The sequence below is a fragment of the Delphinus delphis genome, chromosome 3, assembly GCF_949987515.2.
Source record: "Delphinus delphis chromosome 3, mDelDel1.2, whole genome shotgun sequence".
NCBI classification, from domain to species: Eukaryota; Metazoa; Chordata; class Mammalia; order Artiodactyla; family Delphinidae; genus Delphinus; species Delphinus delphis.
In genome coordinates this window covers 75097597-75113536 of record NC_082685.1, presented here as the reverse complement: position 1 = coordinate 75113536, position 15940 = coordinate 75097597, and the positions used below count along the sequence as shown (strand labels likewise).

Sequence of the window (15940 nt, the reverse complement as noted above, 5' to 3'; positions counted from 1 at the left end):
ACTGAAAGTACAATAACTGAAATGAAGAATTTACTAGAGCGTCTCAACAGTAGATTTGAAGTGGCAGAATTAAAATCAAAAAGCTTGAAGATCGATCAATCTATTTCTGTCTGAAGAACAGAAAGAAAAAAGGTGAAGAAAAAGAATGAAGAGGCTCAGAGAAATGTGAAATACCATTAAGTACACCAGCTTTTATGTAATGGGCATACCAGAAAGAGAGGAGAGAGAAAGAAGCAGAAAATATAATTGAAGGAACAATGGCATTGATGAAAAACGTTGATCTACACATCCAAGAAGCTCAACTGCTCCAATTAGGATATAAATGCAAAAAGGAAAATCTAAATAGACATTTCTCCAAAGAAGACATATAGATGGCCAAAAAGCACATGAAAACATGCTCAACATCACTAATTATTAGAGAAATGCAAATCAAAACTATGAGTATCACCTCACACTGGTTAGAATGGCCATCATCAAAAAATCTACAAACAATGAATGCTGGAGAGGGTGTGGAGAAAAGGGAACCCTTTTGCACTGTTGGTGGGAATGTAAATTGATACAGCCACTACGAAGAACAGTATGGAGGTTCCTTAAGAAACTAAAAATAGAGTTAGCATATGATCCAGCAATCCCACTACTGGGCATACATCTGGAGAAAACCATGCACCCCAATGTTCATAGCAGCACTGTTTACAATAGCCAGGACATGGAGGCAACCTAAATGTCCATCAGCAGAGGAATGGGGGCTTCCCTGGTGGTGCAGTGGTTAAGAATCCGCCTGCCAATTCAGGGGACACAGGTTCAAGTCCTGGTCCGGGAAGATCCCACATGCCGTGAAGCAACTAAGCCCATGCAGCACAACTACTGAGTCTGTGCTCTAGCACCCACGAGCCACAACTACTGAGCCTGCAGGCCACAACTACTGAAGCCTGCATGCCTAGAGCCTGTGCTCCGCAACAAGAAAAGACACCGCAATGAGAAGCCTTCACACTGCAATGAAGAGTAGCCCCCGCTCACTGCAACTAGAGAAAGCCTGCACACAGCAACAAAGATCCAACACAGCCAAAAATAAATAAATAAATAAATAAATTTATTAAAAAAAAAGATTTATGCACTTAAAAAAGAAAAGAGGAATGGATAAAGAAGATGTGGTACATATATACAATGGAATATTACTCAGCCATAAAGAAGAATGAAATAATGCCATTTGCAGGAACATGGATGGACCTAGAGACTGCCATACTGAGTGAAGTAAGTCAGATAAAGACAAATATCATATGATATCACTTACATGCAGAATCTGAAAAAAAAAACGATACAAATGAACTTCGTTACAAAACAGAAATAGAGCCACAGATGTAGAAAACAAACTTATAGTTACCAGGGGGGAAATGGTGGGGGAGTGATAATTTGGGAGATTGGAATTGACATATACATACTACTATATATAAAACAGATAACTAATAAGGACTTAACTATATAGCACAGGGAACTCTACTCAATACTCTGTAAGGACCTGTATGGGAAAAGAATCTAAAAAAGGGTGGAGATCTATGTGTGTATATGTGTATATGTATATGTGTATATATATATATATATATATATATATATATATAAAAAACTGATTCACTTTGCTGTACACCTGAAATTAACACAACATTGTAAATCAACTATACTGCAATAAAAATTAAAAAGAAAATAAATGCAAAGAGATCCACAATCTTGGTAAAGTGCATTTAAAGATTAAATCAATATAGATGTGAATTGTTTGTCTAATTCTTACAGTTACTGTCATCTTTTGCATTGGGAAAAGAGTCTTTACCTTTTTCTCCTTTGTGGCCTAGAGAATGGATCTGCTTATATAATTCCTTTCATTAAACAAGGTCATTTCAGGGAAATCTTAATGTAGATGAAGCTAGCAGTTATGAAATTTTAAATGTCATTATGTGCTGAAAATAAAATATTAAAATAAACTTTTTATCCAGTTTGCAGATTTTGTTACAGTCAGCCCTCCAAATCTGTGGGTTCTGTATCCACAGGTTTGGCATCTGCAGATTGAATCAACTGTGGATCAAAAATATTCAGAAAAAAAAATTCCAGAAAGTTCCCAAACTATTTACACAGCATTTACATTGTATTAGGTATTATAAGTAATCTATGCACATCCTCCCAAGTATATGGGAGGATGTGCATAGATTATATGCAAATACTACACCGCTTTTATATAAGGGATTTGAGCATCTGCAGATCTTGGTATCCATGAAGGGGTCCTGGAACCAATCACCCTTGGAAACTGAGGGATGACTGTATATTGAAGCATGGTTGTTTATCAAATATCAGTTTGGGTAAAGAGAATAACAATTATTTTGTTATTATTTAACGTGTAATGTTTTTTGATCTCAGGTAGCTGTAGCCATACCTAATAGACCTCCTGATGCTGTACTTACAGATACCACCTCACTTAATCAGGTAAGAATTTTTTTTTTTAACATCTTTATTGGAGTATAATTGCTTTACAATGGTGTGTTAGTTTCTGCTTTACAACAAAATGAATCAGTTATATATATACGTATGTTCCCATATCTCTTCCCTCTTGCATCTCCCTCCCTCCCACCCTCCCTATCCCACCCCTCCAGGCGGTCACAAAGCACCGAGCCGATCTCCCTGTGCTATGCGGCTGCTTCCCACTAGCTATCTACCTTACGTTTGGTAGTGTATATATGTCCATGCCTCTCTCTCACTTTGTCACAGCTTACCCTTCCCCCTCCCCATATCCTCAAGTCCATTCTCTAGTAGGTCTGTGTCTTTATTACTGTCTTACCCCTACGTTCTTCATGACATTTTTTTTTCTTAAATTCCATATATATGTGTTAGCATACGGTATTTGTCTCTCTCTTTCTCACTTACTTCACTCTATATGACAGACTCTAGGTCCATCCACCTCATTACAAATAGCTCAATTTCGTTTCTTTTTATGGCTAATATTCCATTGTATATATGTGCCACATCTTCTTTATCCATTCATCCGATGATGGGCACTTAGGTTGTTTCCATCTCCGGGCTATTGTAAATAGAGCTGCAATGAACATTTTGGTACATGACTCTTTTTGAATTATGGTTTTCTCAGGGTATATGCCCAGTAGTGGGATTGCTGGGTCATATGGTAGTTCTATTTGTAGTTTTTTAAGGAACCTCCATACTGTTCTCCACAGTGGCTGTATCAATTTACATTCCCACCAGCAGTGCAAGAGGGTTCCCTTTTCTCCACACCCTCTCCAGCATTTATTGTTTCTAGATTTTTTGATGATGGCCATTCTGACTGGTGTGAGATGATATCTCATTGTAGTTTTGATTTGCATTTCTCTTTGGATTTGCATTTCTCCTTGGATTTATCCTGTATGGGACTCTCTGTGCTTCCTGGACTTGATTTACTATTTCCTTTCCCATATTAGGGAAGTTTTCGACTATAATCTCTTCAAATATTTTCTCAGTCCCTTTCTTTTTCTCTTCTTCTTCTGGAACCCCTATAATTCGAATGTTGGTGTGTTTAATGTTGTCCCAGAGGTCTCTGAGACTGTCCTCAGTTCTTTTCATTCTTTTTTCTTTATTCTGCTCTGCAGTAGTTATTTCCACTATTTTATCTTCCAGGTCACTTATCCATTCTTCTGCCTCAGTTATTCTGCTATTGATCCCATCTAGAGTATTTTTCATTTAATTTATTGTGTTGTACGTCGTTGTTTGTTTCATCTTTAGTTCTTCTAGGTCCTTGTTAAATGTTTCTTGCATTTTGTCCATTCTATTTCCAAGATTTTGGATCATCTTTACTATCATTATTCTGAATTCTTTTTCAGGTAGACTGCCTATTTCTTCTTCATTTGTTAGGTCTGGTGGGTTTTTATCTTGCTCCTTCATCTGCTGTGTGATTTTCTGTCTTCTCATTTTGCTTATCTTACTGTGTTTGGGGTCTCCTTTTTGCAGGCTGCATGTTCGTAGTTCCCGTTGTTTTTGGTGTCTGTCCCCAGTGGCTAAGGTTGGTTCAGTGGGTTGTGTAGGCTTCCTGGTGGAGGGGACTAGTGCCTGTGTTCTGGTGGATGAGGCTGGATCTTGTCTTTCTGGTGGGCAGGTCCACGTCTCGTGGTGTGTTTTGGGGTGTCTGTGGACTTATTATGATTTTAGGCAGCCTCTCTGCTAATGGGTGGGGTTGTGTTCCTGTCTTGCTAGTTGTTTGGCATAGGATGCCCAGCACTGTAGCTTGCTGGTCGTTGAGTGAAGCTGGGTGCTGGCATTGAGGTGGAGATCTCTGGTAGATTTTCGCCATTTGATATTATGTGGAGCTGGGAGGTCTCTTGTGGACCAGTGTCCTGAAGTTGGCTCTCCCACCTCAGAGGTACAGCACTGACTCCTGGCTGCAGCACCAAGAGCCTTTCATCCACACGGCTCAGAATAAAAGGGAGAAAAAGTAGAAAGAAAGAAAGAAAGAAAGAAGGGAGGGAGGGAGGGAGGGAGGAAGGAAGGAAGGAGTGAAGGAAGGAAAAAAGAAAGAAAGAAGATAAAGTAAATAAAATAAAGTAAGATAAAATATAATAAAGTTATTAAAATAAAAATATAATTATTAAGAGAAAAAACAAAAAAAAAAATGGACGGATAGAACCCTAGGACAAATGGTGGAAGCAAAGCTATACAGACAAAATCTCACACAGAAGCATACACAGATACGCTCACAAAAAGAGGAAAAGGGGAAAAAAATCATAAATCTTGCTCTCAAAGTCCACCTTCTCAATTTGGATGATTCGTTGTCTAAAGGAGATAAGGAAGGAAAGAAAGAACGAAGATAAAGTAAAATAAAAGAAAGTTATTAAAATAAAAAGTAATTATTAAGAAAAACAAAAAACGGACGGATAGAACCCTTGGACAAATGGTGGAAGCAAAGCTATAAAGACAAAATCTCACACAGAAGCATACACATACACACTCACAAAAAGAGGAAAAGGGGAAAAAAATCATAAATCTTGCTCTCAAAGTCCACCTCCTCAATTTGGGATGATTGGTTGTCTATTCATGTATTCCACAGATGCAGGGTACATCAAGTTGATTGTGGAGCTTTAATCTGCTGCTTCTGAGGCTGCTGGGAGAGATTTCCCTTTCTCTTCTTTGTTCTCACAGCTCACTGGGGCTCAGCTTTGGATTTGGCCCCGCCTCTGCATGTAGGTCGCCGGAGGGCGTCTGTTCTTTGCTCAGACAGGACAGGGTTAAAGGAGCCGCTGATTCGGGGGCTCTGGCTCACTCAGGCCGGGGGGGAGGGAGGGGCACGGATGCGTGGCGAGCCTGCGGCGGCAGAGGCCGGCATGACGTTGTACCAGCCTGAGGCGCGCCGTGCGTTCTCCCGCGGAAGTTGTCCCTGGATCACGGGACCCTGGCACTGGCGGGCTGCACAGGCTCCCCGGAAGAGGGGTGTGGATGGCACACAGGCTTCTTGGTGGCGGTAGCAGCAGCCTTAGCGTCTCATGCCCGTCTCTGGGGTCCGCGCTTTTAGCCGCGGCTCGCGCCCATCTCTGGAGCTCCTTTAAGCAGCGTTCTTAATCCCCTCTCCTCGAGCACCAGGAAACAAAGAGGGAAGAAAAAGTCTCTTGCCTCTTCGGCAGGTCCAGACTTTTCCCGGACTCCCTCCCGGCCAGCCGTGGTGCACTAATCCCCTGCAGTCTGTGTTCACGCCACCAACCCCAGTCCTTTCCCGGCGCTCCGACCGAAGCCCGAGCCTCAGCTCCCAGCCCCGCTCGCCCCAGCGAGTGAGCAGACAAGCCTCTCGGGCTGGTGAGTGCCAGTCGGCCCTGATCCTCTGTGAGGGAATCTCTTCGCTTTGCCCCCCGCACCCCTGTTGCTGTGCTCTCCTCCGCGGCTCCGAAGCTTCCCTCTCCGCCATCCACAGTCTGCCCGCGAAGGAGCTTCCTAGTGTGTGGAAACATTTCCTCCTTCACAGCTCCCTCCCACTGGTGAGGTCCCGTCCCTATTCTTTTGCCTCTGTTTATTCTTTTTTCTTTTGCCCTACCCAGGTACGTGGGGGGGTTTCTTGCCTTTTGGGAGGTCTGAGGTCTTCTGTCAGCGTTCAGTAGGTGTTCTGTAGGAGTTGTTCCACGTGTAGATGTATTTCTGGTGTATCTGTGGGGAGGAGGGTGATTTCCGCGTCTTACTCTTCCGCCATCTTCCTGGAAGCCTCAAGAATGTATTTTTGAAAAGTGATAAAGCCACCTGACTCCTGACACTTTTTGATTTATAACTCTGATACCCTGTAATTTTGTGAGTCCAAAAGTAGTGGCTGTGTTCTGAGTATCCACTAGGTATCAAAAAAAATGTAAAATGGCTTTTCATTAGTCAATTGAAAAAGCGTTATGCTTTGTTGGCAGTGGATTGCTTGCCTTAAGGAGACTGCCTAGCTTAGTAGTGAAGAATTTCATTAAAGCCTTAGAGAGCAGGATAAAATAAAAGGCAAATTTCAGTTATCCTTTCTTCTATTGGAAAAGAAAACTGAGCTACATTGCTTCGAGAGAGATTATTTTATGCTAACTTTAGTGGACAGGTACAGTAAAGCATCGGAGAAGGAGTAGATGATTTAATCTCTTTTGTTTGGCGTAAATAATATGTTTTCTGATGGAGGAGTTAAAATGCCCTGTCAGTTAACAAATTCTGTAAGCATGCAAAGATTTATCTAAGAAACAAAAGGTGACCATAAAGATGAGAAAAGCAACTTTGTTTTTGAGAGACCTGAAGATTCTTCCCTATGATGGCCAGAATACTAACCATGCAGACATAGAACAGAATTTGTAAAGCTCTGAAGTTATGCTGTGAATAAGCAGGTAATGACAGCACATTATTTGTAAAATTCACTTATTTTTTGATACTAATTTTGATATACTTGATATGAGAACTGCAGGATTTATGTGTGCTGGCAAATAGGAATATAATTTCATGAGCCAGAAAGAATTAAGTTTGGAATATATTAATTGTATTTTTTTATACACTATATAATTGGGTGATAGAACAATACTTTCTACCTCAGATTAGTTTTTGCCTTTAAATGTTCTTCCTATCCCTATTTCTTATCAGTTTCTTAAGAGAGCACTCATATTTATGTTTAATTAAAGCTTCATAGTGAAATTAATTTTATTAGCACACTAAAGAACAGAAGACTTCATGGTTTCATGGTTCAGAAAACCCAGAAATGCTCCATTATTATTCTTGTGTTACTGAAATAATAAAATGTATCTGCTGTAGATAAGAAAAGCTGAATAGTTTCCATGGCTTGAATTGCTTTATACAGTAAGCAGAAAGATTTTTTTTTTCTTTTTTCAGATGAATAGAACTTTTTGTTAGCTTTTAGCAGACTTGAGTATTTTGCTGTGTGACAAAGGACAGTTTATAAGTTAACAAATATTTTTTGTATAAATAATGGACACCCATCATTTGACAGAGGTTCCTGACCATTTGTATCATATGGTCACTTGAGAATATGATAAAAACTACCGACTGTTTCTTCAGAAACATTTTGCATAAAACTTTGCTTAAATTTCAGGGGATTTGTGGGCTGTTTTAAATTGGATCTGTGCTATAGGAGATACAAATCAAGTAGAAGAAGTGTGATCTATTGACAAGGAACTGAAAGGATACTTAGATACAAGGTGTAGATGTCTTAATTTCTGGGGCACCTATTCTAAGCAACGAATGATTAAATACAAGGCTTTGAATTGTAGAGTAAGTGCTGTAGACATTCTGAGATGGGCTACTTATTAGAGAATGACATACAGAAGAGTTTGGTAGGAAAGATGGGACTTCTGAACTAAAATGGTGTATAGATATTCTCTCTTACCAGGGATATAAGGCTTGCAGTATGGCCTGGAAGGGGATAAGAACTTAGTAATGATAGCAGAAAAGAGCATGATGTATGTACAAGGAGTAAGAATTAGAGCATTCACACCGGAGAGTGGTGGGAGATGATTGTGGATGAACAGACCTTTAAGGAGAAGTGGAAATGGAACAGATTATGTTGTTATAGCATAAACTTTGTGCCAGCTATTTAAATTAAATAAGTAACTTCTCAATCAGTAGGGAAACTAGCAACCATCGCTCTACCAATATCACTTCTGGAATATTTTGTTTTTCATGTCTTTAGGAGAATTTCTTCATCTTCAAACTGGTATGATATTACATGTATACTTCATGGTTTTTCATAATTAATAAAGAGAAAATTCATCCCCAATAATCTAGAAAGACCAAAGAATAAATAGGTAACAGGTGTTAGGCTTTGTATTTGAGGAGAATGAAAACAAGTATCTTTATTTTCCCCAGATACATATCTCATACTACTTATTCTAACAATTAGGATTTTAGCTACCATCATTGTTAAATAAAGTTAATCTTTGGAATATTGGTTATACTCCATTAAAATATAATTCTTTATTATATTACCATGTGTATTATAAGTACTTTTAAAATTTTGTTTTGAAACAATGATTTATTATTTTGCATGACTCTGACCGCCTGGGCGGTCCTTGTGCTACAAATGGTGTTGGCTGTCACTCGTGTAGCTGTTCTGAGATGGCGTCTGGGTGGGGCAGGAAAGTCCAGGATGGCTCTTTCACAAGTGCAGGGTCTTAGTGCTCCCTGTTGGCTGGCGTGCCTCTAATCTCCACCTGGCTTCTTCTTCACGTGGTGTCTCATCTTCCAGGGCCTTTCTCTGTGGCCCTCAAGGGGACTTCTATTTAAATTTCTGGAACTGTTTCCTGTGTAGCTTCCTCCTTTTCAGTACATCTACATTCTAACTGCCCATTCTCCCAGAACTCTGATCTTTATCTCTTTAACTCTTTGAGACTGTTTTGCTATGTTTCTGTTTCCCTTTTTGCACTGCAGTCTAGAAAGTGCTGTCAGGCAGAGCACTGTGGCCATTGTAGAGTCCATCTTTTTTGTTTCTTTTCTATCAAGAATCATAATCCTGTTCTGCCTCCTGTCCAGTATCTAAGAACAGTATCCCCCTCGCCCACTTAAAAAAATTTTTTTTCCTAATTGTTTACTGTGGAAGAGTAAGTTCATTCCACTTATTCCATCTAGGCCGGAAGTGGAAATTCTGTACCTTTTTATATGCCCATAGTGCCCAATTTTCTCATTTATTACTATTTGTTTTTTCAGTTTTTATTGCTGTGCTTTGTTTCCTACTTGTTTCTAACAATTAAAGAGCCTATTTTATTTTCTTGTTTCTCTTTCCCTTATAGTTCACATTTTGGGGAATGCATTAATTTTACTTTTTCAGAACAGTTTAACATTTATATATTATTCTTGCCTCTTCCCCACCTTTGTTTTAGTCTTAGATTTGCAATTGAATATATATCAATCCTTTTGCCAAAGTTTCTCCCATATCTCCTGGTTGGATAAAGCTCCTCCTGTGGTAGGTTCCCCAAGAAGGCCTCGTGTATAGTATTCCTTTGGTTCCTATTTATTTATTTATCTTATTATTATTTTTAAAATAAATTTATTTATTTATTTTTGGCTGCATTGGGTCTTCTTCATCGCTATGTGCGGGCTTTCTCTAGTTGCAGCGAGCGGGGGCTCCTCTTCGTTGTGGTGCGCGGGCTTCTCATTGTGGTGGTTTCTCTTTGTTTCGGAGCACGGGCTCTAGGCGTGTGGGCTTCAGTAGTTGTGGCACATGGGCTAAGTAGTTGTAGCTCACGGGCTCTAGAGCACAAGCTCAGTAGTTATGGCGCCTGGGCTTAGTTGCTCCGTGGCATGTGGGATCTTCCTGGACCAGGGCTTGAACCCATGTCCCCTGCATTGGCAGGCGGATTCTTAACCACTGCGCCACCAGGGAAGTCTGGTTCCTATGTATTTAAAACTATTTTTCTATACCCTGGATACTTGAAGGACAGCTTGGCTGGATATGAAATCTTGAGTTTCTTAAAATGGTGTTCCATTGTTGCCTGACTTTCTATATTGCTGTTTAGAAGTCTGATGCCAGTCATTATCTTCCTCTAAGTTACTTGATCTTTATCCTTGAGGGCTTTAGGATTTTTTTTTCCTTTATCTTTAAAAATCTAATAGTTTTACTAGGATAAATCTCAGTGTTGCTCATTCCAGGTCAGTTTTCCCATGTACCTGGTGGGCCTTTTTAATATGTGTGTTCAGATCTTTTATTTTCAAAAAGTTTTCTAGGGTGATAATTTTAAATATTAGTTCTTATTCATTGTTTTATTTTTATTTCTTCAGGTACTCTTTATGTACATTGGATCTTTTTCTATCTTTCTTCCAACCATTTTCTCTCTGTCCTTTTTTAGTTCTTTATTTCATTTCCATCCTCTTGGTTTTTTTCTTTTTTTTCTTCTATGCGCCTTATTAAAATTTTGTTTGAATATGTTCTCCTTTGAGAACATTATAATTTAGTCTTCAATTTCTAATATGATTTTGATTTTTCTTTTATTTCTTTCCCAAGTTTAATCATCTCTTACTTCATTTCTTCATGTTTTTTGTCCATTTATATTCTTGGTTTTTGAATTTCAGATTCAAGATGTTTATTTCCTATCCCCAAATGCTTGAGTATTGTGTTATCGTTTTCTTCTGTTTGCTAGTTGTTCTTTCTGGGAAAATTTTATTTATAATAATGTTTTGGTTCTTATTTTCTTTTTTAGTCTTATTGTAGCTTTGCACAGATGGAGATTACTTACCTGTATGCATTTTGTAGGTAAAGTTAGTAGTTTGGGATGGTTTACAAGATTCTTTCTTAAAGAAATTCAAGATTGTCATCTTCTGTCAGTATAGCAAAGTGCCTTTTCTTTAATGGATGGCTTTTTGGAGTAGGGCATAGTGGGGAAGTGTTTTATTAAATTTTTTTTAGTTCTCTTTATCCTGCAGGATCATAAATTTCCCCTCTTGCTGCTTTTTCTTCACCATTCAGTCTTCAAAGGGGACATCTTTGTTTTATCCTCTTCTCCCTCGAAGTATTGCCTTTCTAGGACTGCCATTTGGAGGTGCATGCACTTTTAATTCTTTGCTCAGTAGTCAGTATTCTAATCTTCCAGGATTCTTCTCAGTATTTTTGTCCTCGAGGTAGACTGTCTGTGTCTCGAAGTGATTTTTCTTTGTTTCCTTTTTTTCTCTTCCATGAGCTTCTGCTATACTCCCCCGCCCCACCCCTACCGCTCTCTCTAGTAGTTTTGAGAGTGTGCTCAGAAGACAATGCTGCTGGATATAGGTGTTTATTTTTCTACTTAGAGGAATTTGAAGTTTGTGGTTTTTCTCTTCTAGTTACACTGTAGGCCTGAGATCTGTGTAGTTTTACTTGTTCTTGTTGATCTGTTTGCTTTTTTAGGGGATGTGAGGATTTGGGAAGAACTAATTCCTGACCCTTTTAATTTAGCATTTAGTTTAACTTAATGGTACACTTAAAAAAATTACTTACTTATTTGGCTGCATTGGGTCTTAGTTGTGGCACGCAGGGTCTTCGTTGCGGCATGCGGAATCTTTCACTGCGGCATGTGGGCTCTCTAGTTGTGGCGCGTGGGCTCAGTAGTTGTGGCACGCAGGCTCTCTAGTGGTGCGCAGGCTCCAGAGTGTGTGGGTTCAGTAGTTGTGGCGTGTGGGCTTTCTAGTTGTGGCGCGCGGGCTCTAGAGGGCGTGCGCTCAGTAGTTGTGGCACAAGGGCCTAGTTGCCCCTTGGCATGTGGGGTGTTAGTTCCCTGACCAGGGATCAAACCCATGTCCCCTGCACTGGAAGGTGGATTCTTAACCACTGGACCACTAGGGAAGTCCCTACTGGTACACTTTAAATAAATAAAACTAAGAACTAATTTACTCATATATGGAAGATCCTCCCACTTACATTTAATACTCAAGTAAGACAATATAGAGCTATTTTTCTTAGTTTGTATGTGTGACTTTTAGTGATTTTTACATCTAGGCAGAAATGAAACAGAACAAAACACGAAGCTTTTTGCTTTTCTTCTGAAATATGAAAGTCCTTCAAGATATTCAGAAAATAAACCTTGATAGTGTTCTTTATTGTTTGGAGAACGGTTATTTTGCATTATGATTGAATTTAGTTAAACATCCAATCAGTTGACTTTAGTCATTTCTCATGATAGATCTTTTATATCTTTGCTAATTCTGCCTCCTGTTGGAAGCAATGCTGTCATTGAAATAATATGAAAATTTTCATATTCCTTTAATATGATTTCTTTAGAAGAGTTGTTTCTTTTCATTTATAGGAATAATATCTGTGGGGTAAGAACACTGGCACTAATCTTAAAAACTTGATTGTCTTATACTGTTGCTGAAATCTTTTAAAATAATCATAATAGTTCACATTTATTGAGGTATTAATATTTATCAAGGATAATGCTCTGTAAGAGTTTGATTAGCCTCTCAGTTTTTTAAATGAGAAGATTGAGGCTTAGGGTGATAAAGAAAATTGCCCACTAATGGCAGAGCTGGATTTGAACCTAGGTCTGTCTGGTGCCAAAGCCCATGATCTATTGTGTGTTTGACACCTTCCCCTTTGGACCCTGAAATTCGTCATTTTTTTTTTCCATTTGTATGCAACGTGATGATGTATATTTGCCTAGTGTTTTATTTTTTTTAAAGTGCTTTCTAAAATTTATCATTTAATCCTCTACCATCTTATACAGAATCTTAAGTCACATCTATTTGATAATTGTTGATTTGATTTAATTATTTTTAGAAGTCATATAAAGGGAAAAAATACTGAGTCATTAAAAAAGTGAATAATTTAGAAAACTATCATATAGAGTGATGGGAAAGAGAAAGAGCTTATTAAAATTGTACAAAACATTAAAAAGTAAACAACATTTTCCTATGAATTAGAGGAGATGTTATTTTCTGTAAATAAAATTTGTTAAAAAAGAATAATCAATAATTAAAAACAACAAAAACTCATTAAGAAAGTCAGGTATGCTGACATGGCTAGTCTCTACACAACATTTTAATAGTCTTGGAAAGCTTGACCTAGCAGTTGATAAGAAAGAGAAGTCTGGAGGCAGCCCCATAGTTAATACACAGGTACATTAAATACTTACTGTTAGCTCTTTTATGAATTTCTTCCCTTCAGTACTGAAAAGTACTCTCTCATTTGACCAATGCACAATTTAAATGCTGGGAAGTGTGGTGACTTTTTTCCTATTGTTATCTATATCTTTCTGCTAATTCTGCCTTGTCTAAGTACAGAAGTGATGTGAGGATCTGGAGTAAGCAGGAATATAATCTTAATGGCAAGTTATTAGTCTGTTTTTTTGCAGGATGAGCTGATCTCAGGATTTAGTGTACCCAGTAGAATGAAAGTTTGTGAGGAGTGTGTGATGTTTATATGTCTAGTATTGGGTTACAGGCTTCAATTTAAAACACCCCATTAAGAAAGTTGGCATAAATTTTGCTTGGTTAGAAGAGGCTATAAACATTTACACCTTATCTTCACTGTGTTTTTTTTTTAATGTTTCTTTCTTTTCTTTTTTAAAAAATTAATTAATTAATTTTTGGCTGCATTGGGTCTTCGTTGCTGTGCGCGGGCTTTCTCTAGTTGCGGCGAGTGGGGGCTACTCTTCGTTGTGGTGCACGGGCTTCTCATTATGGTGGCTTCTCTTTGTTGCGGAGCGCGGGCTCTAGGGCATGTGGGCTTCAGTAGTTGGGGTGCTTGGGCTTCAGTAGTTGTGGCTCGCAGGCTCTAGAGCGCAGGCTCAGTAGTTGTGGCACACGGGCTTAGTTGCTCTGTGGCATGTGGGATCTTCCCAGACCAGGGATCAAATCTGTGTCCCCTGCATTGGCAGGTGGATTCTTAACCAGTGCACCACTAGGGAAGCCCTTCATTGTGTTTTAATGAGAGTAGATTGATGGATTCCTTTTTGTGAATTTCTCCTTAGGCAGTGGTAACCAGTGTTGTTCCCAGATGTAGTTCTTGGTTCCCCTTCCTATTATTTGACAGTCCTCACCCCTTCTGATTTCAGTGGCAGGTGTTACAAAAAGCATTTGATTTACACTTAATCTTTTTTTGTTAGAAATAGTTATTTTTTAATCAGAGCTACTATTAGGTACATTATAATGCATTTCTTATGCAATAACCAGCCATATTTCCTGTTTTTAGTTTAATGTATTCTAAGAAGGCACTGGGTGCTAGTTTATTTTATAATTCTTTCTCCACAGGCTGCTTTGTACCGCCTCAGTGGAGACTGGAATCCCTTACACATTGATCCTGACTTTGCTAACTTAGCAGGTGAGTTGCTAGTAATGTGAGCCAATGAAAATATTAGCTCAGTTATCTAAATAATACTTAAAGATGTCGCTACTTATGACTGGAAGTTTGAGTAACATTTAAAAAATAGCCCTCTCCTAATATGTTTATGCAAAGGACATGGAAAGGTGGGAAGTAGTGTTCAGAAATTGGTGTACGTGAAATTCAGATTATGGTGGAAGGTAGCTCCTGCTAGTGCAAGGTCTAGGATAGCACCATGGGGATGGGTGTCTGAGTTATCGTGAAGGTCGAGGCCGTTGGAGGGGAGAGCAAAGAACTGAAAGGTTGAAGAAGGATCATCTACATACATGGATATTGAAATCACTGTGGATGATTTCATGGTTACAACCAAAGCTAAACAAAATAATTATTTGTGTCCCCAGATTTCTGACATTCCTTTCTTTTTTTTTCTTTTTTTGTTTATTTCATAATTTTTTGCCCAGGAAGTATTATTTATAAAATATTTTCCATGTTTCTTAACACATTATTGACCGGAGACGTATTAACGCCATAGGCGTTAGTTTCTGCAAAAATCCCCCCAGTCAATAATGTGTTAAAATAGATGGTATGATTCAGGCTAATGCAGTTTAAAAATGTATTTTTCAAGTCCTGAATGAACTGTTCTTGGTTTTTAAACATGAAATGTGCCTTTATCTCACTAAATTCTCTCTCTCATTTTTAGGTTTTGACAAGCCCATATTACATGGATTATGTACATTTGGATTTTCTGCCAGGCATGTTTTACAGCAGTTTGCAGATAATGACGTGTCAAGATTCAAAGCAATTAAGGTGTGTGTAAATTAGTAATAATTTAACTACTTGTTCCTTTTTAGTTTTAGAGGAGTCTTAGTGACTTCACTTAAAAATAGGTACTATACTGAAGTTATTATTTTTATTATTTCATTGACTTGGCAATCAGCAAGTTTTCTTTTTGTAGCTATAAATGCCTCTATTACACATGCATCATGAAGGATATTATATACAGTTATACTTTTAACAGATTAATTTGATTGTTTTATAAATAGTTAGGGACATACATATAGCAGCTTATATGCCTTAACAAAAACTCGAGATTTACCTTTAAAAATTTATTTATTCATTTTTTACTGTTTTATAATTTGCCTTAATTTAATTGAAAATGTTAAGTGGCTGCATTTGAACTCTAATAAACATGCACCTATATCAGTATGTTGGCTGCATATTGATTTTAGTTTTGCACTTTTTTTTTTGTGGTCACTTTAAGTTTATTTATTTTTGACTGCATTGGGTCTTCCTTGCTGTGTGCGGGCTTTCTCTAGTTGCGGTGAGCAGGGGCTACTCTTCGTTGCAGTGCATGGGCTTCTCATTGCGGTGGCTTCTCTTGCTGCGGAGCACAGGCTCTAGGTGTGCGGGCTTCAGTAGTTATAGCACGTGGGCTCAATAGTTATGGCTCACGGGCTCAAGAGCGCAGGCTCAGTAGTTGTGGCGCACGGGCTTAGTTGCTCTGCGGCATGTGGGATCTTCCTGGACCAGGGCTTGAACCCGTGTCCCCTGCATTGGCAGGCGGATTCTTAACCACTGTACCACCAGGGAAGCCCTAGTTTTGCACTTTTAAGTTGGATTCAAGTTTTCATCCATTATAAATTACAAAGAAAACTGACTCTGCACAATTTTGCATAAATCGAA

General features: G+C 38.6%; 1 protein-coding gene across 1 annotated transcript in view; it reads left to right on the top strand.

Moving 5' to 3' along the window:
- The window catches only part of HSD17B4 (hydroxysteroid 17-beta dehydrogenase 4), a 91768-nt gene that overhangs the window by 50665 nt on the left and 25163 nt on the right, over positions 1–15940 (top strand). The window contains exons 17-19 of the mRNA XM_060008972.1: positions 2404–2469; positions 14188–14257; positions 14958–15064. Of these exons, the coding sequence (XP_059864955.1) occupies positions 2404–2469; positions 14188–14257; positions 14958–15064 (243 nt within the window). The remainder of the gene's footprint in view (positions 1–2403; positions 2470–14187; positions 14258–14957; positions 15065–15940) is intronic.